This window comes from Rattus rattus, chromosome 1, assembly GCF_011064425.1.
Source record: "Rattus rattus isolate New Zealand chromosome 1, Rrattus_CSIRO_v1, whole genome shotgun sequence".
NCBI classification, from domain to species: domain Eukaryota; kingdom Metazoa; phylum Chordata; class Mammalia; order Rodentia; family Muridae; genus Rattus; species Rattus rattus.
This window is the reverse complement of record NC_046154.1, coordinates 132,079,040-132,105,804: the sequence shown is the minus strand read 5'-3', so window position 1 is coordinate 132,105,804 and position 26,765 is coordinate 132,079,040. Positions and strand designations below refer to the sequence as shown.

General features: G+C 41.9%; 1 protein-coding gene across 2 annotated transcripts in view; it reads left to right on the top strand.

Moving 5' to 3' along the window:
- Positions 1-10,143: 10,143 nt before the first annotated feature.
- Positions 10,144-26,765, top strand: part of Virma (vir like m6A methyltransferase associated) — a 59,021-nt gene continuing 42,399 nt past the window's right edge. For both annotated transcript variants that reach the window (XM_032905901.1, XM_032905892.1), the window contains exons 1-4: positions 10,144-10,265; positions 17,724-17,839; positions 21,407-21,493; positions 23,319-23,367. In XM_032905901.1, coding sequence (XP_032761792.1) covers positions 10,203-10,265; positions 17,724-17,839; positions 21,407-21,493; positions 23,319-23,367 — 315 coding nt within the window. In that variant the 5' untranslated portion in view covers positions 10,144-10,202. The remainder of the gene's footprint in view (positions 10,266-17,723; positions 17,840-21,406; positions 21,494-23,318; positions 23,368-26,765) is intronic.

Here is a 26,765-nt window from a genome sequence, read left to right as displayed (position 1 = left end):
AACCTTATTTTTCTTATGTATATGTGTGTGTATGTCTGTGTGTGTATGTCACATGTGGAGGTGCCTGCAGACTCCAGAAGAGGGTGCCAGATACCTTGGAACCAGAGCTTCAGTTTGTTCTCGCTGCCTTACCTGGGTGCTGGGAACAGAATTGAGTCTCTGGAAGGGCAGCGATGACTTTTAATCACAGAACCAATCTTCCCAGCCCCCACACTCAGCTTTATAACGTGAGTTCTGGAATTGAACTCAAGTCCTCATATTCCCCTGCTGGGCTATCTCCCTAGCTCAAGAGTATAGGTTTTAATTTAAAGGACTGTTTCTATAGTCATGGCAATAAAAGACCAAAGCCAGATGGCGAGACCATTAAGTAGTTCTAAGAACAAGCCGACTCGCTATGAGATGCACATAAGTTCTTTAAGGGTTTGCTTTTGAAATATCGTAAGTCTCTCAAACCACAGTTTAATGTGAACTTGGAGTCTTATATGAATGTGCAACCCAAATCCAAGGCACTAAACGGAGAGAATGAAGAGGAATGTGTGCAGGTGCTCAGGGTGAGGCCGGGAGAGATGATCAGAAGAAGGCAGGGTAGCAGCCGAGGCTATTAACCAGTGCTATGCTGGGACTCTGATAACTTTCAATCCATACCCTGGACATTCAAAGGTAGCCTCACCTGTGCCCATATTTCTTCTGCTTTTTTGGTAGAGGTTGAGTGGGAAACAGACCTGGAATTTAGTCTACAGCTCAGGCTAGACTCACAGTGAACGTTTGCCTCCACCACGTACGTGAGCTGCATGGCAGGATGGCAGACACAAGGCATCTGGGGTTTTGTTTCCTCTGTTTTTCTTTTTTGCAATGGAGAATGACCACTTTTGCTTTTGTTCTATTAATTTTTGGACTTTGATTTCCTGAGCGCCCTTTAAACCAGTTTGCATGTAGGAAGAAGCTTTCAAAGGCATCCACATATTACATCAATGGGGAGAGTCTGTATGAAGACACAGTGGGACCTTCTCACTCGTGAAGGTAGTGGAAAGGAGCCTGATATTACTATGATTTCAGAGCTTAATGGGTGCCATGACCATGTTCCTCAGCCAGCCTTTCACAGAGGAAACCTTTTAAAGCTATAAACAAGGCACATACATATTTGTATGGCCGTCTCTGACAGACGAACACTCATGAAGTTATAAAAGGATTATCCCCTATTGCTAAAATAGTTATAAATATTTCTTCAATTCTTTTCAAGGCAGTGTTTCTTTATGAAGCCTTGGCTATCCTAGAACTCTCTCTGTAGACCATGTTGGCCTCAAACCCAGAGATCCACCTGCCTCTGCCTCCCGAGTGCTGGGACTAAAGACCACTACCACTACCTGACCAAGGACTTCAAATCTTAAGAGTTGCTAAATAGCTCCTACCTCTGCACTTGCTGACTTGGCTCCTAAGTACAAGTTATTATCAATAAATCTAATAGTTATACCCACAAAAATAGCCAAATTAAGGTTGGGAATGTAGGTCATTTGATAGAATGCTTGAAGCCCTGGATTTGATCCCAGCACAGCATAAAACAGGATGATAGTGAGAACCTGTAATCCTACACCTGAGAGACTAAGAGGAAAATTGTGAGTTAGAGGCTAGCCTGAGCTACACAGTCAGATCTGTCTAAAAACAGAAGAAAATCTCTTGCTTTGATTTCATTCAATCAGCATGGAATAGGACCCAGAATGCTCAAGCAAGAGAATTAGAGAATACACATCAATCTACTTTTTCCTTCTCAAGGAGTGAGAAGTCTTCAGCCCCAGTTTACATAATAGCAGCAAAATTATAGTTTTGAAATAGCAACAAAAATAATTTGTGGTTGGGGGGGTCACTGCAACATGAGGAGCTGTATTTAAGGGTCCCAGCATTAGGACGGTTGAGAGTCACTGCTTTAAGTCACCTTACTAGCCCATTGCTCGAATTTTAATTGAACAATTACCTCTCTGTAGCTGAAGCATAAGAGATATTTATATGTTATGCAGTGTGCATCTTTGTCACATAGAGGGTTCCTCCATGCTTTCTCTCCTTGTTTGGGATTGCCTTTCACTTCCTGGATGATGCCTTTCCGTTTCCAGTCATTTGACTCTTGACTGAGCAAAATCTGCCAACTCCTCACCTTGGACTGCTTCCTTATTTTAGGCTCATGTTTTAAACTTTTACATCTTCCCCAAGTGTGTTCTCTCGTTCTCTCTCTCTCTCTCTCTCTCTCTCTCTCTCTCTCTCTCTCTCTCTCCTCCCTCCCCTCCCTCCTCCCTCCCCTCCCTCCCTCTCTCTCTCTCTCTCTCTCTCTCTCTCTCTCTCTCTCTCTCTCTCTCTCAATGAAGAAGAGCAGTTATCAATGGACCAGAGAAATGAGACATAGTTAATTAAGCTAATGGCTCATAGCCTTGTATTCATTATGGCCAATACAGTGAAGCAACACCAGCTCCAGCCACCTTTGTGCTCAGAAGAGGACACAGCCCAAGGTACTAGGTCTGTTGTCTGTCAGTTCCTTTATCTCCTACTTGGTAACTTAGATTAAGCAGAGCATTGTTTTTCTATCAAACGTGATTTCCTTATGATACTGCTTTAATGTGTAATCCTACACTTTAAAACTCTGCCTACCAGCCAGGGATATACCTTGGTTAGTTGAATGCTTGCCCTGAGTTGTTTCTCCAGTTGTAATTTGGATGTGTGGGATACACCTCTAACTCCACCACTCTGATGTGGTTGTAGGAGGATCAGTAGTTCACGGTCATCATTGGCTACAGGACGAATCTAAGGCCAGCTAGGAAACTCTGTCTCGAAAACAAAATGAAACAAAAAGGAACAAGAAAAAACAAATCCTGCCTTTCTTTTTTTTAAGATTTATTTATTTATTACACATAAGTGCACTGTAGCTGTCTTCAGACACATCAGAAGAGGTCATCAGATCTCATTCTCTAGCCCCAAATCCTGCCTTTCAATGCAGAGCTTTAAGAAACCTGGTAGCCCAATTTGTTATCTTTCTAGACAAGCCGTCCTCTCAGGAAGGCCCAGCACATCTCCTCCTATCAGCTAAGAAAACTGTCCTTGAATGTCACTTGAATATCAGCTCAAAAATCTTGAAGCAACACATTTTTATCCAGTGAAAACAAGGCTAAGGGTTAGAGAGATGGCTCAGAGGTTAAGAGCACTGAGTGCTCTTCCAGAGGTTCTGAGTTCAATTCCAAACAACCACATGGTGGCTCACAGCCATCTCTAACGAGATCTGGTGCCCTTTTCTGCCCTGCAGGCATACATGCAGGGAGAAAGCTGTATGATTTATACATAGTAAGTAAATAAATATTTTTAAAAAGAGAATACAATGCTAAGGGCTGTCTGCTTAATTGACCATGTTTCATGTCTCTGGCCCATTGTTGGGTTCTAAAACATGACATGGTTTCAGGTTATATATGCTTCTGTGAGTCTCTCCTACCTTCCAGGAAAGAGCTGCTCAGATAACTTGTAATGAGCCAACATTGGGCCCATTTGAGGGAAGAGTGATTTATTTAAAAAAAAAACTTTTCTTGTTGATATGGTATTTATTTATTTATTTAATTTAGTGTGTGTGTGTGTGTGTGTGTGTGTGTGTAGGCGTGTGTGTACATGAATACCACAGTGTATGCAGCATGTGTTTGGAGGTAGGAGAACTTTGAAGTCAATTTTCTCCTTCTCCCATGTACCTCAGGGAATGAATTGGGTCAGCAGGCTTGCAGTAAGTACTTACTGACCCAGCTCAAGTGAAGATTTATTTGGTTCATAGTTCAGTGGTGTATAAGCCACAAGAAAGAGAGGGTGTGGCAGCAGCTACATTCTGTCAGCAACCAGAGGGCAGAGAGATGAATTCCATTGCTCAGCTGGATTTCTCCTTATTCAGTTTGGGACCCCCACATTCAGGATAGGGCTTCTCTCCCTGTTAAACCTTTCTAGAAATACCATCATTGACACAGCAGAGGTGCCTTTCCATAGTGATCCTAAATCTAGTCAAGTTAGCCAAGAAGATTAACTATGACTGGTAGTAATGCCCAGCAGGTTGCACATTTTAAAGTTAAGTCGTAAGTTACTTCCTTTAATTGAAAAGAAGAATGCAGTTAGGAAAGAACTTTGCTGAGATTGCTAAAATCTGTATTATAGGGCTTGATTGAGAATGTCTGTCCCTGCCACCTCCCGCCCCATAAGCTCATGTAATTGAATGCTTGGTCCTTAGTTAGTGGAACTGTTCGGGAAGGATTTGGAGGTGTGGCCTTGCTGAAGGAGGTGTGTCACTGAGGTTGAGCTTTGGGTTTTCAAAAGCCAGTCCCAGGTCCAGTGTTTCTTTCTGCCTGCTGCCTGTGGATCAGGATATACAGCTCTCAACTCCAACACCATGCCTGTCTGCTTCCTGCCATGATGATTATGGACTAATTTTTCTGAAACTGTAAGCAAGCCACCCGTATTATTCAGGGTTCTCTAGAGCCATAGAACTTATGGGCAGTCTCTATATAGTAAAGGAATTTGTTGATGATTTAAGGTCTGTAGTCTAATTCCCCAACAATGGTCAGCAGCAGTTGTGAATGGAAATCCAAAGATTTTGCAGTTGCTCAGTCCCACAAGGCAAGCAGGTGAACAAGAGCAAGAGTCTTCCTTCTTCCAATGTCCTTACATAGGTCTCCAGCAGAAGGTGTGGCCCAGATTAAAGGTGTGTATCCCCCATGCCTGGATCTGGGACTTGCTTTGTCCCAGATGACCTTGAACTCAGAGATCTCCTTGCCTTAGTCTCCTGGGATTCATAGCCACTATGCCTCAAGATCTCCATGCTAAGATCCAGATCAGAAACGTGTATCTCCCAGTCTCAAGATCAGGATCACAGGTGAGCCTTCCAATTCTGGATTGTAGTTCATTCCAGATATTGTCATGTTGACAACCAGGAATAACCACTACACCACCCCCAAATGATTTTTAAGAGATTTTTTTTTTTTGCTTATGGTTCTTCACAGCAATAGAACAGTGGCTAAGACATGGTTAAGAGCAAACATTCTAGCCATCATCTTGTAAAGAAAAAAATTTGTGGAAGTTTTGCATGGCTATTACAATTGCAAGAGATGCAATGTAATATAAGAACATAGTTATGACGGAAAAGCCATTACATTTGTGTGCATCTGTATGGAAAAACACACTGCATGTGTAGAATGTATGTGCTTGGAATCTTGGAACATTTTCCATGAATAAGAGTATCTATTCTTCTATGAGAGTTCTTTTTTGCTTTTTTTGAGATAGGGTTTGTCTGTGTAACAATCCTGGCTGTCCGGGAACTTACTTTGTAGATCAGACTGGCCTCAAACTCACAGAGATCTGCCTGCCTCTGCCTCCGGAGTGCTGGGATTAAAGACATGCACCACCACTGCCCCATATTCTATGTCTATTCTTGTATCATTATTTTATTTGTTATTATGATGTCAATATTTATTTGTTTATTTCCTGTGTATGGATGTTTTGTCTACATATATTGTATGTTTGTACCTTGTGTGCATGTACAAGAACAGAAGAGAATATCATATCTCCTGGGTCTGGAGTTGTAGATGGCTGTAAGCCACTACGCGGGTGCTAGGATTTGAACTCATGTCCTCCGGAAGAGCATCATAGTTTTGATCACCGCAGTGTATACTGTAAGTTTTGAAGTCAGTAACTTAGAGTCCTGCAAATTTATTCTTAGTTTTCAAGATCGTATTAAGCCTTTGGGGTCCCTGAAACTCCTTATGGATTTGATCATCAGCTTGGTTTGTTTGTTTCTGCAGGAAAAGATGACCAGAAGTGTTCTGTTCTTGGTTGGTTTGATTGCTGTAGTTTTCTTTGTTTGAAACAGGATTTTGCCAATGTAGCCACCAAATTCAAGACCTTCTTGCCTCCTGTGCTGAGATTTGAGTGTGTACCACCATGCTTTGACTGACCTTTACAATTTTGGTAGCTCATGAGATGCATATGAAAATAAGTTTGGTTGGTATTGCTACCCTAGCAATATTGTTCTCCAGTGTGTGAACACATACCTTCTTTTAATTTATATGAAGTATATATTTTATACTTCACTCAGGAGGCAGCTCAATGGTGCTTTTCTACCATGTTGTATAAAGTCCTGAGCTTAATTTCAAACATGGGCAAGTAAAACACGTCTTTAATTTTTTAAGCAATATGTTAGTTTTCAGTGTAGAAATCTGTGCTTCACTGGTCAAGTTTATTTCCTAGATAATGGTTTAAATCTGAAGTGTTTCACCAAATTTTATGTGATGAATGCTTGGCCCATGTCTTAGACTGCTGTTAGGAAGGCGTCAGGGACTGTGGAACTAGGGACCTGTTTTAGCCACTGTTCTACAGCTGTGAAGAGACACCATGACACAGGCGACTCATAAAGGAAAGCATTTAATTGAGGGCTTATTTCCAATTTTAGAGGGTGGGTCCCTGAGCATCATGGTGGGGAGCATGACAGCTGACAGGTAGGCAGGCATGGTGGTAATAGAGTAGCTGAGAGCTCGTCTTGAGACTCAACCTAGAGGTAGAGAGGGAAACCTGGAATGTTACAAACCTTTCCCTAGTAAACACCTGTTCCAACATGGCTGCACCTCCTAACACTTCTCAGTTTCATTAAGTAGGAATTATGTATTCAAATGGATGAGCCTATGGGGGCTATTCTCATCCAAAACACCACAGGACCTCCTCTCTCTCTCGCTCTCTCTCTCTCTCTCTCTCTCTCTCTCTCTCTCTCTCTCTCTCTCTCTCTCTCTTTATGTAGCCTTGGCTGTCCTGGAACTTACTCTGTAGACCAGGTTGGTTTCAAACTCACAGAGATCTGCCTGCCTCTGCTTCTCAAGTGCTGGGATTGAGGGCCCACCTACAGGTTTTTACTGTACAGTTCTAGCTGGCCTGGAACTCCCTCTTTAGGCTATGTACCCCAGGCTAGCCTTGAATTTGTTGAGATCTGACTGCCTCTACTCTGACTACCATACTATGACTTTGGCCTTACCACAGGCCCAAAGTGATGAAGCCTAGTGATCTTTGCTCCTTGTGTAGTAAGTTGACTATATCATGACTTTCATTTTAGTTTTGTCTCAGAAATGAAAACTGACATAGGTAGGTTGTTCCATTGGCTATTATAAACCTGTGAGTAAGTTTTTACTCCCCCAACTCTGTGTGTGTATATGTGTGTGCGTTGTGTGTCTGGATGTGTGTTACTGGGGATCTGAATTATTTCAAAAGCCATTTTGAAGAGGCCTTGGTCAAGGCAAAGGGTTTGGTGTAAGCAAAGGAATGAACATGTAAAATACCTCTGCATTAAGGATGCAGTCTATCTGAAGATGGCTGAGAGACTTAAGTGGTATGCCGTGCACAGTAAGAAAGTGTGACCCAGGCACAAACAAATCTGTTTTCCTAGAAGTCTGGTTATGTTCTCCACATCACTGAGTGTGACGAATTCAACCACATCATTGAACTCAAGTCGTGTACATAGTCCAGTTTAAGACACAGATTGCCAGACGTTTTTGAAAGTAAACAGCTCATCAGATGAAGGTGCCTGTCACTGAGCCTGATGACCTGAGTTTGATCCCTGGGATCTGCATGGTAAAAAGAGAGAATCATCTCTCTCAAGTTGTTCTCTGACCTCTACACACTACGGCATGCCTAACTGATCACTATACGATAAAAGTGTATTACACTTAGTAAAATTTGTATTACACTTAGTAATACAAAATTTAAAAAGTAAGACCTTGCCAAATATGTATGGGTGGCAAAGACATAAATGCCCTTCCAAAGTATTAAGTATGTCATTAGATAATTGCAAGTTTAGACAGTAGGGTAACACTACATACATATTAGAATAGACAAAATCTAAAACACTGACAACATAAAATGTTTATCAGTAACTCGTAATGCTGGTTAAAATGCAAAATGAGATAAATATTCAGAAGACAGTTTAGTAATTTCTTACAAAGATGGTCCTTTTATCATACGGTCCCGTGATTGTTCTGAGCACACAAAAATTCCTACACACACACACACACACACACACACACACACCACACACACCCTACCTTTTAGGAAGAAGAGAGAGCTGAAAGACTTCTAAATTATTTTATAAGAGATTGTATCAGTGGACATATAACAATGTATTTGTCAAAACCATACAACACTCAGTAATTATAATGTATTAATATCGGCTGATCAGTTGAAATATATGTACGTTACTTCAAGTTATTAATAGAAGGGGACTTGGAGTGGGGAGTGAAAAACAAATTGGGATCTCTCTATACTGTCTGCGCAATTCACTGTGAAACTGCTCTAAAAAAGGGCACGTCCCTGAAATCCAAGTGTTGGGAGGTGGAGGTAGGAGATGTGCAATTTTCACATCAGCTCGGGCTACTTAATTAGCTTTAAAAAATTGTGGCTTGGGATAGAGCTCCTTGTAGAGTTCTTTTCTTTTTCTTTTTTTTTTTTTTTTAAGATTTATTTATTTTATGTATGTGAGTACACCGTTACTGTCTTCAGACACACCAGAAGAAGACATCAGATCCCATTACTTACAAATGGTTGTGAGCCACCATGTAGTTGCTGGGAATTGAACTCAGGACCTCTAGAAGAGCAGTCAGTGCTCTTAACCACTGAGCTAACCTTCTCAAGTCCTAGGTTTGACTTCCAGAACTGGAGAAAAACAAAAGTATGAGTGGACATTTTTGGCTTTGTAGTTCTTTGGACTTTTCTAGTTGAGGGAGAAGAATATGCACGCATACTGGCTGTTCCTTCCCCACATAATCTTGTTAGGTAGAAGATAGATGTGAATGGCAGAGGTAGAAGGGACTCCCACAGACACTTGAGCCCTGTTTCTTGTTTGGGATGCCTGCCAGTCTATTGTAAAACCTTGGCCTCAGCCTTCAACGTGAAACCTCAATTTTAAAAAGAAGAAAATGTCCTAAGAGAAGGCCATGAGATCAAACACAAGACCTTGAACAAACCTAGCAAATGAATAGACAATGTCTAGTTGAAAAGCAATTCTGGCAAACACAGAGGAGAAAGGAGACATTTCAAGCCTCCTCAGCAGAGCCTGACAAAGAAACAGTTACAGAAGCTGTAAGAGAGAGATAGTCCAGACACTGAGCTGATCCACCCCATTCTGTCCCTGATGGTCCGTTCGCTTTTGTTTATCTGCTTTTCTTTGGTTGCTACACCTTAAGGATCAGAATGGGGGAAGCTCCTTAACACCCTCCCTAGGACTGTGTACAGTTCCAAGTGTCCAGCACTTGACGGAGAAACTATTCACAAAATTAAAACCAACATTTTATTTTGAGGCAGGGTCTCACTGAGTAGTCTAGGCTGGCCTCGAGTTCAAACTCTTCCTTTGTCCTTGAAGTGCTGGAATTGGCAGACTGCTTGTCTGCGGGAGATAAGACTTTTTGCTCTACTATTCGTGACGTTTCATTTATAAACTTTTTCGAACTTTATTAGAATTAGTTCTCCTTATCAGCCCGTGGAATCATTTATCATTTTTACACTTTTATAAATGAAAAAAATATTCCTTTCGTTTGCTGAAACAAATCTCTCTCTCTCTCTCCCTCCCTTCTTCCCCCCTCCCCCCCCGTCTCATTTTTTGAGACAGAGTCTCACGTAGCCCAAACTGGGCTCCAACTCCCAATACAGTCAAGCAAGGCTGGCCTTGAATCCTTTTTCTCCTGTTTGCACCTCCAGAAAGCAGGATAGCAAATGCGCGCTCTTTTCTTCTTTTTGAAAACAGTGTCTTTTCAGATTCACTCGCTGCATGGTTCTGTTTGGAAAGGATGCCTCGTGGGAGGCATATGGTGCTGCGTGTCTCGATTTGGCACAGTTTCCTCCTATTTGCCAGAACTCATCGCCCCTCACAGGCGTCGTGGCGCCTCTGCTCGGGAGAACGACGGGATTTGGACCATTGCAAACACCGTAGTCCCCTCCCCTCTTTCTTTCTGCCCTTTTGGGCTTTCAGAAGGCGCCCTCCGCCGCGCTGGAGAAGGCGGGGCTTACGACTCAAGGTAGTAAGATGCGATGGGATTGGCCGAGACTTGAGGCGACGGCGTCCTATTTACCGGAAGTGCTGTAGTTTTCCCCTAGCCGGAGCCTCGGCCTGGGAGGTTGGAGAGCTGCCCCGGAAGTCATCTCCCGGTCCCCCGCCCGCGGCGAACATGGCGGTGGACTCGTCCATGGAGCTGCTATTTTTAGATACTTTTAAACATCCAAGCGCTGAGGTAAGGCTTCGGGACCTGATTTCGACACGTCCCCTCAGCTCCGGCACCCCTGCTTGGAGTTGAGGGTCGTCCGGGCGGTGTCCTCCCTCAGTCGCGCTGGGGGTCCTCTGGTCCACACCCCCTCCCCCAGCCCGGTGCGAACCCCGTGGCCCTGGGCGGCGGCCCTGTCTTTCCCAGCTTTGACTAGGGGCCCGCCGCTTAGGTAGAGTCAGCGGCACTGCTGCTGGCAGTGCTTAGTTTGTCCTGTCAGCGTTGAGTCTTGAGGAGGGTCCTGGTCAGGGTTACTTCAGGTGGGATGTAGGCGTGAGCTTGGGCATCTGGTCTTTGACAGTAGTGCCGGGTACTGATGCCTTCAGGATACGGAGTAACTAGGATCTCAAGCCCTTCTCTTCTGTCTCTCTTCTAATGGTGGTCTTATTGCTCAATTTGTCATTAGCACTTTAATAGTTTGGAAAGGAATTCACCTATCAGGACACGACATAACTACGAGAATCTCCTTTGCGTGGAGCATACTTGCGAATCATGCAGTATGGAAGGAATAAAGACTTGTCATTAGAAAGCAAGTCTGTTGTTTTGAGGGTGCGAAGGTGGGCTGTTGAGTAGTTTTGTATACAGAATTACTTTAGCGTCCCTGAATGGCCTTGGGATACTTAATCGAAACGTACGGAACACAGCGAATTAACGAAGATTCACTAAAGCCAGTCAGAAATGAACTTTACCGAAGTCCACAGAGAAATTTGGATGGGAGGAAGAGAGAACAAATGAATAAGCCTCATATTCGTTTGTCTCACTGGAAACTCAATCATTTTGAAAACCATTCTTTTGGGATTGTTTGTTTTATGAAGAGTGTACATATGTCGCACCGTGAAAAGTAGGGTATAGTGTCTCATATTCTTTCTCGGTTGTATGTCCTGGGTTTAGGACAGTGCCTAGAAAATACAGACATCTGAATTGAAAAAAGGTTTAAACTGTTCTCCTATGAAATAATGAAATGAGTAACCTTTTTTTAAAATAAAGGATATATAGGCCTGTAAAAGTCAAGAGTTGGTGTTTTGGCTTATTGTATTTTCTGACTGTGGTCACACAGTACTGTTTAGTGACTGCTGGACTATGTCATTCTAGCTAGACTTGAGAAAACTCAAAATGGCCGCTGTAGTTGTTACCAGAACAAACTTCTTTATAGAAGTAGAGAACAATAAAGTTTAAAGAAAGAACCAGGCATGGCATTAATGTTTTTTTAATTCCAGTACTTGGGAAGCAGAGGTAGGCAGTTCATTGTGAGATTAAGGCTAGTGTATTCTCATAGCAAGTTCCAGAACAGCCAGGGTTACGTAGTAAGACCCTGTCTTTAAAAACTTTTTTTTTTTTTTTTGAAGAAAGAAGCATACATTTCTAGTACTAGTCCGTAGTCTAACAGGAAATTTGTCATTTCTTAGACAAACATTAAGGATCATAGGAGAACAGAGCAGGTTAAAAAATACTTTCCAATAGTGGTTGAGGTTTAGAAAAAAAATCACATTTGAGCTTATCTTGAAGGAGTAGGGGTAAGAAGTACAGAAATGTTTGGGTTAGAGTTAGAATGTGTTGTGTAAAGAGGCACAGTGGGAATCCCTTGAAGTTTATCCCCTTATCTCCAAAATGCTTAATCAGGCGAGTGTAGGCCTTAAGAGAGTGTGAATGGAGTGTGAATTACAAAGCACACCTTAATCTCAGCTCTTGGGAGGCAGAGGCAGGTGGATCTCCTTGAATTCTAGACCAGCCTAATCAATAGTGTGAGTTCCAGGACAGCCAGTACTTTACAGAGAAACCCTGTCTAGCCAAACAAGAAGCAGAAGAACCAGAAAAGCAACTCCATTTAAGTCCCCCATTGGCTACATAAAACTCTGTTTCAAAAATCCTACAAAACAAAAATGTACTGAAACCAAACAAAATTTTTAATCAGTGTCTGATATAGGAAACTCTAGTTGATACTTATTTAGCTCTCTTTGTGAACATAAAGGTACAGAATTTTACTGGAGAGATGGCTCATGGTTAAGAGCACCGACTGCTCTTCCAGAGGTCCTGAGTTCATTTTCCAGCTACCACATGGTGACTCCCAACCATCTGTAATGAGATCCGATGCCCTCTTCTGGTGTGTCTGAAGACAGCTACAGGGTACTCCTATATAATAAATAAATAAAATAAATCTTAGAAACAACCAAACACAACAAACAACAAAAGGTACAGAATTTTGGTGAGAAGTTACTCCCTTGTGGATATCAAGGAAGATTTCATTAAGGCAATCGGCATATTAAGTTGGTCTTGGTAAAATGGTAACTGTTTTACTGTTGTGGGAAAGTAGGGCTGTTGTAGTCAGTCTTCTCTTAGGTTGTGCCTAAAGTAGCTGTGTGAATTGGCACCTGACAGGCAATGTCGTGGAGCTCCTTAAATTTTCAAGAATAGTATAGACTCTTTGTTGGAAGCCTTTAGATCTTGAGCAGGGAAATTATATGATTCGTTATCTAGGTGGATTAATTGGTCAGTCATAGAATAATTAGTTCAGTGAAAATGGGTAGCAAAATGAGAGCGGATAAATGGGATGCAATGAAGCTGGTTAGCAGATGGGATTAATGCTTGGAGCGAGCACTTACTGAGCTAGGTACAGTGCTTTGGTTATTTAGAGGATTTTTCTCTGATCTCCTATTGGTTTAGAAAGTTATTTTAATTTTATAGGTAAGAAAACTATGGTAAAATTTCAGGTGGTTTCTTTGAACTGACATGACTATCTTGAAGTAAAGGACATTCTGAGGATGCCTGCATTCCGGACATCTAGAGAAGAATTACAAGTTCAAGGCCCGCCCCCTGGGCCACATAGGAGACAGACAAAAACAAGCTGTGTGAGGTGGCTGCATGAGTAAATGACCTGCTGCCAATCCCGAGAACTTAAGTTTGCTTTCTGGGACCCACCTCGTCAAAGGAGAGACCTGCCACTGGAGGGTTTCCTCTGACTTCCATTTAGGCACTGCGGCACAGTCCCCCTCCCCCCATAAATAAATAAAAATCAGGAGAGGCAATGTGTAAAAATGAAACAAGATAGTTGTTTTAAAGAAATTTGTAAGGCGTTAGGGATTTAGCTCAGTAGGCCCTGGGTTCGGTTCTCAGCTCCGAAAAAAAAAAAAAAAGAAAGAAATTTGTAATCTCTAGGGAAGTTAACCTTTGATTAAACTTTTGAAGAGGATTCCTGAAAGGGGTGCAAGAAGTTCTAGATGAATCACTGATGGTAGTTTGAATGGGCTGGGAAGAAGGCTCAGCAGTTTAGAGCATTTGCTGTTTAACTCCAGTTTTGGGGATAAAATGCCCCCGTCTGACCTCTTCAGGCACCAGCACGTGTGCAGAGCTATGAATGTGATGCACATACATATATGCAGGCCCTCTCCCTCTGTACCTCCCCTCCCTCTCCCTCTCCACCTCCCTCTCCCTATCTATCTATCTATCTATCTATCTATCTATCTATCTATCTATCTATCAGTTAAAGGGGGGAAAAAAAACCTAAATTGTGATTTGTATTGCTATTCCTTTAAAAATGGGGCTGGAGGGAAGGTCAGTGGTTAAGCACTCCTATTGCTCTTACAGAGGACCTGATTTGGTCCCATGTCAGGAGGTGAACAACTAAAATTCCAGCTCCATGGGATCCTACCCCAGCTCCATGTGTGTGCAAACAATCACGATTAAAACTAAAAGTAAACCTCAGTGGGGAAAGTGTGTACTGTTCTTCCACAGGAAGAACCCAGGTTCAGTTCTTGGTGCCTGGAGTCACCTGGACCTACTCCCTCAGCACGTACAAATATTTGTAGTTAAAAAGAATCAGTTAGTCAATCAGTCAGTCAATCAATCAATCAATCAATCAATGCTTGGTGCTGTGGACATGGCTCAGTGATTAAGAACACTTGTTGCTCTTGCAGGGGGACCTAAGTTTGGTTCTCAGCACCCACAGCCTCCAACTGCCTGTGATTCTAGCTCCGAGGAGTCAGTGCCTTCCTTTGGCCTCCCATGGTACTGCACATTTGAATTTCATTCTAGAAAACTTAGAAAATGGAGTGGGCAAGTGACTCAGTGATACAAGCATTTGACAGGCAAGTTTTACAACCTGACTTCAATTCTGGAGCCATGGAAAGGGGGAAGGAGAGAACTGTCTCCACAAAGTTGTTCTTTGACATCCACATACATGGCATGTGGGTGCACACATTACGTACATACACACTAAAAAAGAAGAAGAAGAAAACATTTAAAACAGAGAAAACATCATAACCTTTCATGGTTCCAGCCTTCATTAACACCTTTTTCCTCTCCATCTCCTTTATCTTGCAGCACGTGATTCTTCACATAAACAGTTATATATTTTAAAGTCAGGTTTACTGATTTCACACTAACAGGATTGATCACTAGAAAATGGTGTTCCAATAAAAGAACAAACTAGTACTGTGAATCAAACTCCAGGGCCAGCTGAGTGTGGAGGCCTGTGCCTGTGAGCCCAGCCCTCAGGAGGCGGAGCCATAACGGTCGGGAGTTTTAAAAGCAGTGTGCACCATTTATGTACAAGGGGCAGCTTAACTGGCAGCAGCAAGTGAGTGAGCTGAGGGAGAGAGTAGAAAGAGAAGGTCGTTGCAGATAGAATGAGAACGGCAAACAGCAAGCTTGAAGTATTCTGACAGTGACTTCCTATGGATAAATGTGGAAAAATGTGGTCTTGAAGTCTAACCAGTGTATTCATATTCACATTACTTTATGATCATAAACCTTCCCAGAGTTTTCAGTCTCAACCTGTTTTAGGTCTTTTTTTATTTTTTTGAGATGGAGTCTTATGTAGGCCAGGGTAGCGGATAAGTTTTAAACTCCTGGTCCTTCTTGCTGGTTTATGTGGGATTGAACCCAGGACCCTCATGCATGTTAGAAAAGTTCTTTCAATTGCTCTACCTTCCCAGCCCAGAGTTCATCTTTAACTACTTCAAAACACGTTATCTTTAGGCACGTATTACGTTTTTTCATTAAATGAATATGTCAGATACTGAATTTATAGTTAAGTCTTGAAACATATGCTCTACTGGGATGGGAAAAGAGAGAGAGAATGACAGCTTAGTTTGATAAGGGACTTTGGACACACAGAGGAGAGGACTTAGGTTTTGAAAGTTGTCATCTAAGTAGAGTTGGGGCAGAGGAGTATGAGGGGGTCTGATAAGAGAGAACAACACAACAGAGGCCATGAAGTTGAAAAACAGCATGGTGTGTCAGGGAAAATCACACCTACAACATTTTGGGGTGGAGTAATAAAGGGGCCAGGTGTCTAAGGCCTAGGAGTTTGGCTTGGCTGAAGGAAGCAGCAGCATGCTAACAGGGTTATATTCTAGAAAGACTGTATTACTCTTTCAACAGGGATGGGGTAGAGCTGCATGAGAAGCATGGAGTCAGTCAGGACCCTACTGCTGCAGTGAGCTTAGAGTGTACAGTGTACAGAGCTGAGGGAACAGCAGAAGGGCAGCCGGTAAATGGACCGTTAGGTGAGAGGACGAGGAGCCACAGATGACTGTGTTAGGCCTTACATGGTCAGTGATAGCAGCATGGATGAAGGACAGACTTCAGTGTTTTACTTGCCAGGTTTGAAGTATCTAAAGACATTTAAATGGAGATGTCCCTTGGGTCCTAGTAGAAGGATCCTAGGTGGAGATTAGGCTATGGGTGAAGGCCTCAGCTTTTGTAATCCCTGTTGGTTGTGCTCTGCTCAGGCCCTGCCCTGCTTTCTCTCCCCACCCCCCATTTGCCCTCTAGTCCTTGTGAACTATGCACCCAGTTTTTTGAAACCTGTGGTTGTCTACTTTCCTGTCATGTACTCCCTTCCCCTTTGCCTTGCTCTTTCCCTCATTTACCAGTCCCCCAAAACCCCTTTCGTCAGTCAAGATCTCACTGCGTAGACTTGGTTGGCCTTGAACCCATTATGCAGACTAGGCTAGCCTTGGCTTTACAGAAATATGTAATAGATAGTTGATAGAGGTAGTCAGAGTTCCTGTTTGTAAGTAATACATTTGAAGGCTGGAGGTGTGGGTTGTTGGGTAGATTGCTTGCCGGGCATGCGTTAAACCCTGGGTTCTGTCTCTATTACCACATAAAGCGACTTGGTGGCACATACCTATGTTTCAGCTCTTAGGAGGGGAGGCAGGAAGGCCAGAAGTTCAAAGTCACCCCGACTTAAAGTTGTTTTCTTTGTTCTACATCTCTGCCCTAGCTCAAGTGTGCAAAACAGCTAAACAGTAATAACAGCAGCGCGTTACTATTTTGTTTGTCTGTGTGGCCTTAGATGGGATAGGATTTTTTCTTTAAATAATCTTGAAAAGAATTGAAAATCTCCTAGGAAGAATATGCAGTTTTAGTGTTGGGGTCCAGGTTCTGTCTACTGTTCCTCTGCCATCCTTAGAGCATTGCCTGTACTGTTTATGGTAGCTCATCATGACATTATGTTTTAGAAAAGCAGCAGAATATCGGAAGAAAGGGTGGAAGGCACGTCACAGTCTGAACCTTCCGTTTATAGGTGTGCGCAGACTTGCCGACTTCATTTCCTACTTCACTTATCAATGGATGTCTGTTTTATATAGCCATATATTTGAAGCATCCATTAAAATTTCTTGAGTATCTGGAGTCATGAGCAGAAAAAGTTTGGTCTAAGCAAACATTATTGAAGAGGTAATAGAGAACATGTTATGTAATACCAATTGAGAGACTTAACTAGGTACATTATTAGGATAAACCATCAGCTATTTAAAAATACTATTTATGTGTATGTGTGTATCTCTCTGTGTGCCCCATTTATGTGGATGCCTTTGGAGTTTAGAGGACTCCCTGGGCTCCCTGGAATTGGGAGGTAATGGATGCTAGGAGCTGAACTCTGGTCCTTTCGGAAAAGCTGCGTGCATTCTGGACTGCTGACTTCTCTGCAGTCCCATCATCTGCTGTTTTTTAAAAAGTGATTTATATAGCAGCATAATTAATATAAAAGTTAATGGTATGTTTAGTGATATGGACTGTGTTTCTGATGATGAGGGTTCAGTCCAGGGTCTTGAACATGTGAGGCTTGTGCTTTTCTGTTGTTGTTTGCTTTAGTTTTTTGTTTTTGTTTTTTTTTGTTTTTTTTTTTGAGACAGGATCTTTCTGTGTGTAGTTCTGGCTGTTCTGAAAGGCATTCTGTAGACCAGGCTGGCCTCGAACTCATAGAGATCCACTTGCTTCTGTTTCCCAAGTGCTGGGATTAAGGCTTGTACTGCATACCCCCACCCCCGATCCCCAACTTGTGAATCCTGTGCTTTTACAACACTGTTATATCTCACCTCTGGATTTTAAGATTGTTGTTTTCATTTTAAGCCGAAAAGAAAAAAAAAGTATCTTTTGAATTGAAAAATGTTTTACTTAAAGTATGTTTCGTCCTTTTTATAGCAAAGTTCTCATATAGATGTGGTTCGTTTTCCATGTGTGGTTTATATCAATGAAGTCCGAGTTATACCCCCGGGAGTACGAGCCCATAGTGGCTTACCTGACAACAGAGCATATGGGTAAGTCATCTCTTTTTTTTTTTTTTAAACTTAAATATGCTCTACTCCCCACAGCCCTGTGTGTAGTGTGTTGAGACACTGGAAACTTGTATGTCTCTCTGTATGTATGTGTGTGTGTTGAGACACTGGAAACTGCTAAATCATTTGAACATAATATGTAGTCCAGGCTGACTGGTCTTGAACTCACAGTGATCTGCCTGGCTCTCTCTCCAGAGTGCTATTATTAAATGTGTGTGTCTCCATGACCTGCCATATGTGTTTTTCTTATTTTTAATTTATTCGGTAGTGCTAAGGATCAGACCCAGGGTTTATCGTATGCTAGGTAAGTGTTCTATCATTGACCATTCCCAGAACAGGTGAAGTGATTTTGAGACTTTTCCTTTTAAAATAAAAAGAATTAATTTTGTACCTAATATATATGTGTGTGTGGATATGTATGTGTTGTCTGTGTATATGTATGTGTACTGTGTGTGTGCCTATAGAAGTCAAGAGTGGTCAAATCCCCCGAAACTGGATGTAATGGATGATTGTGAGCTGAGTTTCTCCAAGAGTAACAAATGCTCTTAACTCCTGAGCCATGTTTCCAGCCCCTCATTTGAATATTTAAAAATGTGCATTTTTGTTCATTTTGGGGTAGGGATTGACTTGGGGCCAGTGACATATTCTACAGTGTTTTTTCCTTACCTTCCCTTTCTTAAAAACTTAGTTTGAGATAGTCTCACTAAGTTGTCCAGGCCAGTCTTTAATGTAGGACTGTACCTCAGTCTCCCAAGTCGCTGACTGTAGACGTGTACTACCATGTCTAGCTTGTACCATACATGTGACTTTGTGTATTTGTGTATGACACATGCAGGTACATTTGTATCAGAAGCCAGAGGCCAGCATTAGGGTCTTCCTCATGCTCTCTCCACCTTATTTTTTAAGATACTGTCTCTTGCTGAAGTGTTTGGCTCAACTGGATCGCCATCAGCCCCCGGGATTTTCTAACCTCTGATTGCCTGCACCCAGTGTGGTTATAGACATATCTGGCTTTTATGAGGGGACTGGATGTTTTTGTGGGAGGTACTTTACCTATTGATCCACTCCCCAGACCCTATGTCTATACATATGACTTCATAAATTTCTAGCTTCAAATGAGCCATTGATTGTAATTAGCAAGTGATTATGTGTTTCATTCTCTTTCTTGGGTTAGGTGGGAAGTAAAATGTTAGACCATTGTTCCTGACATTAGATAACTTTAATAATTGACATAAAAGAGGGTTTTGATTTTTGTGATGTCAATAATCATTATTTCCTAATTTTAGTTATCTAGCTTAGAGATAGAAACTAAAGTTTGGCTGTGAAAATGTGAATATATATGATAAATGAATTTTTTAAAGACCTTTTAGCTTATAGCATAGGCACTGGTTTTGTTTTTTGATACATTTCATTTTATTGATACTATTTGTAATTCCATTTCTATTATATAAAATAGTTCAACCTGCTGCTTCCTGGTGAATATTATGGGACAGACTCAGGGTCAAAGTTCATTTCTTCCTAATTGTGAAAATTTTTTGTTATTTATAGAAGTAGATGTAGAAGTCTTCAGAGGTGTCATTCAGAAATTACAATATAAAATATAAAACAATTATTAATTATTGTTTATAATAGAGCTCATACATTTTTTCCATGTTTAAGGAATTTAGGAGAGATGAAATCAGGTTGGTTGGTAGAGTGCTGGCTTAGCATGCACAAAACCCTGCATTGACCCACACGCATAGCATAGACTGAGAGTGGCAGGCCTATGATCAGCACTGTGGAGCAGAGCCTGGAGGATTGGAGCTGAGGACCGGCCAGGGCAGCGCAAGATGCTGTGTGGAAAAAATTACCACAAACACTGACTGAAGTTTAAACTGCACAGGGAGACGTGCGTGCATTCCTGGCACTTGTGAGACTCAGGCCTTCCAAGTACTCTTTAGCTCCATAGCAAGTTGAAGTCCAGATGGGGCTACAGGATAGGTGGGATTGGTTAAGTTCTGTCTGCACAAGGTATGAGGACCTGAGTTTAATCCTTAGCATCCTGTCTATAGTCAGGATGCAGGTCAGAATTGTTATGTTACCTCTGCTGGGAATGGGGTGGAGAGTTTGCTTGGAGCCATTCCTTAGGAGCAGATGTTCTCTGTGGAGGTCCATCATGCTCAAGCCATGGCAGAGCTTTCTCCAGGGTGAGCGGGACACAAGTGAGCATTCCTAGGAAGCCACCTCAGGTAGTGTTCCTGTAACTTATTATTGGAAATGACACGCTGACACGCTGAGAGTTTTACTATATTTTCTTAGTTACAGATTCTAGACCAGTATAGGAAGGGACTGAACAGATTCTGAGTAACAGGAAGCATGGGTCACTGGAGACATCTTGAAGCTTGGCTACCACAGCAGGAAAAGTATATCTCTGCCCCTTGCAGAGAATACCTCCCTGTTTTCGGGGGGGGGGGGGGCTCGAATGGCTCCTTATGTTGTAATGAGATAGAAAAGTACCAGAAGCGTTTACACATTGTTAACATGTAGAACAATCAAATTAAGGATTAGTGAAGTAAAACAAACATAAGAAGAAACCTGCAGGAAATCTTACACATTATTACTGCCTATTTAAGTTTATGTGTCTGTGTGCGGCCCTTCATGTGTCGTGGAGTCATGGGCGGAGGTCAGAGGACACCCTGTGGGAATCAGTTCTCTTCTTCCATGTGGATCCCAGGATGAGGTCAGATTGGCAACTGTCTGGCCTGATGAGCCACTTGGTGCCATGAAGCTTAACATTTATTCATTTTTGGTTTTGTTTTGTTTTGTTTTGTTGAGACAGAGTTTCTCTGTGTAGCCCTGTGTCTCCTGGAACTTGCTCTGTGGGCCAGGCTATCCTCAAACTCAGAGATCTGCTTGCTTCTGCCTCCTAAGTCTAGTGGTGTGTACCACAGCTACCCAGCAGGAAGCCTGGAATCTTAAACTCAAAAATACTTTATCATTTTTTCCCTCACAATAAAACTTAGCAATACGTAGGTAGACCCAAAATTCCTATATTTCTGTCCTGAAAGGATCCACCCTTTTTTTGGTTTGGTTTTTAAGACAGGGTCTTTGTGTCTTGGCTGTCCTAGACTAGCTCTGTATGTAGACCAGGCTGCCTGTGCCTCCTGAGTGCTTGGATTAATACAACCCAACCTGTTGTGTTTTTAAACAGATTTATTTTGATTGATTGATTGATTGATTGACTGATTTTTCAGACAGGGTTCTCTGTGTAGCAGTCCTGACTGCACCGGAACTATCTCTGTAGACCAGAGATTCTCCTGCTTCTGTCTCCAGGGTTGGGATTTGCCACCTCCCCTCCCGTGTGTGTGTGTGTGTGTGTGTGTGTGTGTGTGTGTGTGTGTGTGTGTGTGTGTATGCAAGTCATTTGTTTTTTTTTTTCTTTTTAATTTAAATCTTTGGAATATTTTTTTCTAGTCTTAAGATTGCTCATTTTCTACTTACTGTGTTTTTGTTTTACTGTAGAAACTAATTGTTAAACGGGCTAAGACTTTGTTCTTGTTTGATTTACAGGGAAACATCTCCTCACACATTTCAACTAGACTTATTTTTCAATAACGTAAGCAAACCAAGTGCTCCAGTTTTTGATAGGTTGGGAAGGTATGTATATACGAAGTAACTTTATCAGAAACCTTACTGAGTCAAAAAGCAAACAAACCCTTCTGATATGTAGACAGAAGGAGTATCTGTGGTAGACACACTTTTCTCTGTGGGCATTATGAAAACGCTGAACTCCTGAGAATCTTAATAACAAACTAAAAGCTTGAGTTTGTGAAATAATAGCCATCTTTTGTTTGCTTTTTACATGTATGTGCACGCATCATAAATAAGACACTATTACATGATTTATCACTAACCTGATCTGGAAAAGGCAGCTTTTTGATTCTTAAAAGTTACATTAGGCAAAATAACCACTGAATGAGTTTAATAAGAACTCATTATAACATGAGAAAAATTAAACTTAGCTTAAAGATGCAAAAAATACATTCCTAGGGTTGGGGATTTGGCTCAGTGGTAGAGCACTTGCCTAGCAAGGCAAGGCCCTGGGTTCGGTCCCCAACTCTAAAAAAAAGAAAAAAAAAAAAAAAAAAAAGGATGTATAAAAAATACATTCCTGCCAGGAATTAGCAGACGTCACTCAATCTTTCCTGATCCTCTTAATCTTTTAGGAAATTATATTAAAAATTTAACATTTTTCAGACCCAGGACTGTAGACAACTAAGCATATGCTCTACCCTGAGCAGTATCCCTGACTGTAGAGTGAGTGCTTTCCTTAGGCTTTGGTCCCAATGTACTTTTTCTGGGGGTTGGGGAGGGGGTGGGAGTGGGATACTAGGGATTGAACTTGAGGCTTTTGGATGCCAGGCAAGTACTCTGTAACAAAATGGCATCCCCAGCCCCTAAGTGTGCATTTTGTTACATAGTGCACAGTTGTTAGAGTATAATGCTTTGGTTCTCTGACTGTTCATTAGATTTACTTGGAGGTGCTTTTAAAAATCTCAGTGTGTGTGCTTATACCAAACCAATTACATCAGAGTCTTTGTGGCTTGAAAATATTTATATTCAAATGTTTAAAAATAGAAAAACCCAAAAAAGTATTTATTTGTTTTTTATATTATTTTATTCTAACTCAGGTACCTCAATATAAAACTAAACACTGGTGAAAACTGTTTTCCTCATTAATTTCGTTATTAAAAAACTGTACAAGTTCTGCTGCCAGATGAACACTTAAAGTCCCTGACTGACATGGTAGATTTCATATAATGAAATTACCTAAACTAATGCAGTATACTGAACTGATGAAAACAGATTTGAGGGGGAAAATGGTTGTAAGATTATTACTAATAACGTTGTAGCAGTTTATAGAGTGTAGGAAATTGTTTACTATAGGTCTAGCTTACGTAGGAACAACAGAAGCCCCTTCCATTCTTAGGGGGAGAGAGAGAAATTATTAGCTGTTTTAGTAACTGTACATTTTGGATACGTTTAAGCAGTTCTTAAATATTAGAGAAAATAATAAGCATAGGGCACTGTAGTACATCTGTGGAGACCCAGGTCGTGTCTGGAAGCACCCAAGACCCACTACTAGACCCCTGCAACTACCTTTCAGCAGGCTCAGAACCTGGCCTGCCTGGACTGAGACCCCAGCACAGCGCCATTGGTACTTTCCACAGTGCTGTCTTGAGAAGTGGCTTTAGTATTTTTCCGTGTGCATTTCCCTGCTGAGGGTGTATGGGTCAGAGTACAACTTTGAGGAGTTGGTTTTCTCCTTCCTCCTTTATGTAGGTTTCAGAGATTGAACTCAGGTCAGCAGACTTAGGAGTAGTAAGTGCTTTGTGCAGTCAGCTCTCTCACCAGACAGAACTTCATAATCTGTAATATTTATTATTTGAGCCTTTGTGTTTATTCTTACCCCTTTTCACAGTCTGGAATATGATGAGAATACGTCTATCATCTTTAGACCAAACTCGAAGGTAATTATCAACGTGACTTTTTCACCTTGTTTCTGCTGTTCTTGCTTCTGTTCAGCTGTTGATCTGAGTAAGTTAGTGACACAGAGCTGGACCCCATGTCCAAGGATGTTATCTATTGTCAGTATCTTGCATTTATAAGCTGTTTTAAAGCCCCATTATTCTCTGTCCAAAGAACTTGAATCATTTTGTGGTAAGCATGAAATAAAGTATGGTTTTAAAACAATAAAGTACTGGGCCTGTAGAAATGTCTCAGTGGTTAAGAGCACTTGTTGCTCTCATAGAGGACCTGGGTTTGGTTGTCAGCAACCACGTGGTGGCTTACATCCATCTGTATCTCTGGTTCCAAAGATCTGATGCCCTCCTCTGATCTCTGCTGACAGGAATATGTTTAGTGCACACACATAAGCACATTAAGGCTTCTCTTTTAGCTGGGTAGATAAGTTTATAGCATTCAGGCCAGTAATTTACTACTAGATATTTCTATGACCTGCTAAAGTTTTTTGTTTAAAGAAATTTATTTTAAATAATTATTCGTAAGTATCTGTATGTGGGTATGCTTATCTATGTGTTCCCAGGTCTTCCTAGAGCTAAACTCGCAGGCAGTTATGAGCTGCCTCATATGGATACTGGGAATGGAACTCAGGTCCTCTACAAGAGTAGTACTTGCTCTTCTGAACCATCCTCTAGACTCTTTATTAAAGGGTTATATTTTTAATTTATTTTATTTTCTCCTTATGTGAGTGCACTGTAGCTGTCCTCAGACACACCAGAAGAGGGCATCAGATCTCATTACAGATGGTTGTGAGCCACCATGTGGTTGCTGGGAATTGAACTCAGGACCTCTGGAAAAGCAGTCAGTGCTCTTAACACTGAGCCATCTCTCCAGCCCTTATTAAAGTTTTTAAAATATATACTTTTCATATTCTTTCACCAATTTCATTCATCTATAATTGCTTTATTTCTTTATTTACCAAGTGCCATTGTAGTTAGAGTCATATAATGAAAGATCTGAAATAGAGAAATAACGTGAGGCCACTTAGCTTGAGAAGTAACTGAGTTATATATGTTTATTCATTTGCATCCTGCTTATGCAGATTTATCCTCTTCATCCATTTGTTATCTTCCTTCCAGTAGGATTCCTTTTTGCTTGCATTTATTTATATATATTTTTTTAAGGATTTATTTTTATTTTGGGGGGTTGGAAAGATGTGTCAGTGGATAAGAGTGGGTACTGCTTTTGTGGAGGACCTGAGTTCGGTTCCCAGCACCCATGTCAGGCAGCACAGCCCACCATAACTCCAGCTGCAGAGGGATCCATCTGTTGCCTCTGACCTGCAAGAGCACTGCACTCGTGCGCATGCACAAGCAGACACACTAATTAAAGTAAAATAAAATCTCTTTAAAATTAATAAAATGTTACTATATTTTGTGTGTCTGTGTGTGTCTTTGTTGTGTGTGTTATCTGTATGCATGTGTGGCAGCCATGACTGTGGGGCTGGTCATGTAGGTCTGCAGAGAGGACTGGACCCTGGAGCTGAAGTTACAGGTGGTTATGCATCGGGTGCTTCTGGAAGAACAGCACATGCTGCTAACACAGCCATTTCTTCAGCCCAATTCTCATTTTTTTTTAAGACAGGGTCTCATGTAACTCAGGATGAGCCCAGGATTACTAAGTAGCCAAGGCTGGCCTTTCGATTCCTGAACCTCTTGCCTAGTCTCCCGGGTGCACCACACCTGGCTTTGCAGTGGGATGTCTACTCAGAGTTGTTAATTAATCCTGGGTATCTTTGAGCTTTTCTCCAATTTCCCTGGAGAGTCCATCAAGGAAATTAATGATTGCTTTCATCCCATAGTTCCTCCAGAAGGGGCTTCAGTGACACACACTACTTCATCTTTACCTGAGACGATGACCTGGGAAGAGAATTTAGACGTCAAAGCCTTTGGTTTCTAGGGCAGGTTGTTTCTTTGCTCTTTAATTAAAAATAACACAACACAATTTTTATTTAAAAAATTGAAAATGAATAAAAATATCACACGTGAACGTTAAGCAGACCCAAAGTCTATATATCTTAGTGAACTTCTGTACAGTTAGCGCTCAGAACAGAGGCTGTGGAACTTCACACTACATTTTATCCTTCCTTCCTTCCTTCCTTCCTTCCTCCCTTCCTTCCTTCCCTTCCTTCCTTCCTTCCTTCCTTCCTTCCTTCCTTCCTCCCTCCTTCCTTCCTTCCTTCCTTTCTTCCTTCCTTCCTTCCTTCCCAGCCCTACCACCCACCCACCTACCTACCACCCACCTCCTTCATCCTTCCATCCATCCATCCATCCATCCATCCATCCATCCATCCATCCATCCATCCATCCATCCATCCATCCATCGAGACGGTTTCTCTGTGTAGTCCTGGCTGTCCTGGAACTCCCAGAGTGGACCAGGCTGACTTCAGTCATAGATATCCACCTGACTCTGCCTCCCGAGTGCTGGGGGTAAAGGTGTGTAACACCATCTCACGTCTAAATTTTATACTTTCAGTATCAAATGTGTTTTGTGTGTTAATCCACCAACAAACCCAAAAACATCCATGACAGAATTAGAACTGAAAACCAGTTGCCTTTCCACCATCCCCATAATCCTGCCCATGGCCTGCATTCAGCCTCTGACCAGGCACTGGGATGACAGCTACACTGCCGTGTCCAGCAGGCTGTTGTTCAGACTCACTGTCTGCTGTGACCCTTCAGGTACTGTGTGGAGCTAGTGGTTAAGTTATAAAAATGTCAACTGTTGTATTTAGTTTATAAGGAGATACTGAGGACTCATGGCATTGCTGATCTTTGATCTTCTGCGATGAAAAGTTTTTTAAAGAAAGACAAGTTTACCAGGCAGTGGGGTGTCATCCATCTTTAATCCCAGTGAGTTTGAGGTCAGCCTGGTCTACAAGGTGAGTTCTAGGACAAGCAGGGCGGTTACACAGAGAAACCCTGCCTCTAAAGACCAAAACCTAAACCAAACCAACTCCCCAACCAACCAACCAACCAACCAACCAAAAATAATCCCAACACTTGGGAGGCAGAGATCCAGGCAGGTCGATCTCTGAGTTCGAGGCTGACTTCAGGACAGCCAGGGATACACCCTGTCTTGAGAACCAAAACAAAGAAAAGAAAAGAAAAACAAGTGTATTGAGTACTGCAGGGGGTGAGGCAGGTGTCAGTGGGCTAGATAGTAAGATATTGACCTGAATGTCGCTTGTAGCTGAAAGCTTGCCTGTCAGAGTTACTCATTTATGGCTGGCTATTGTGAGCATATGTCACTGATTTCGGTGAGAGAAGTGCTCAACAGTTTATGGAGCTCTGTCATTCTGGAGACAGGACAGATGTTGGGCTGTTTCCTTTCATGACTCACCTAG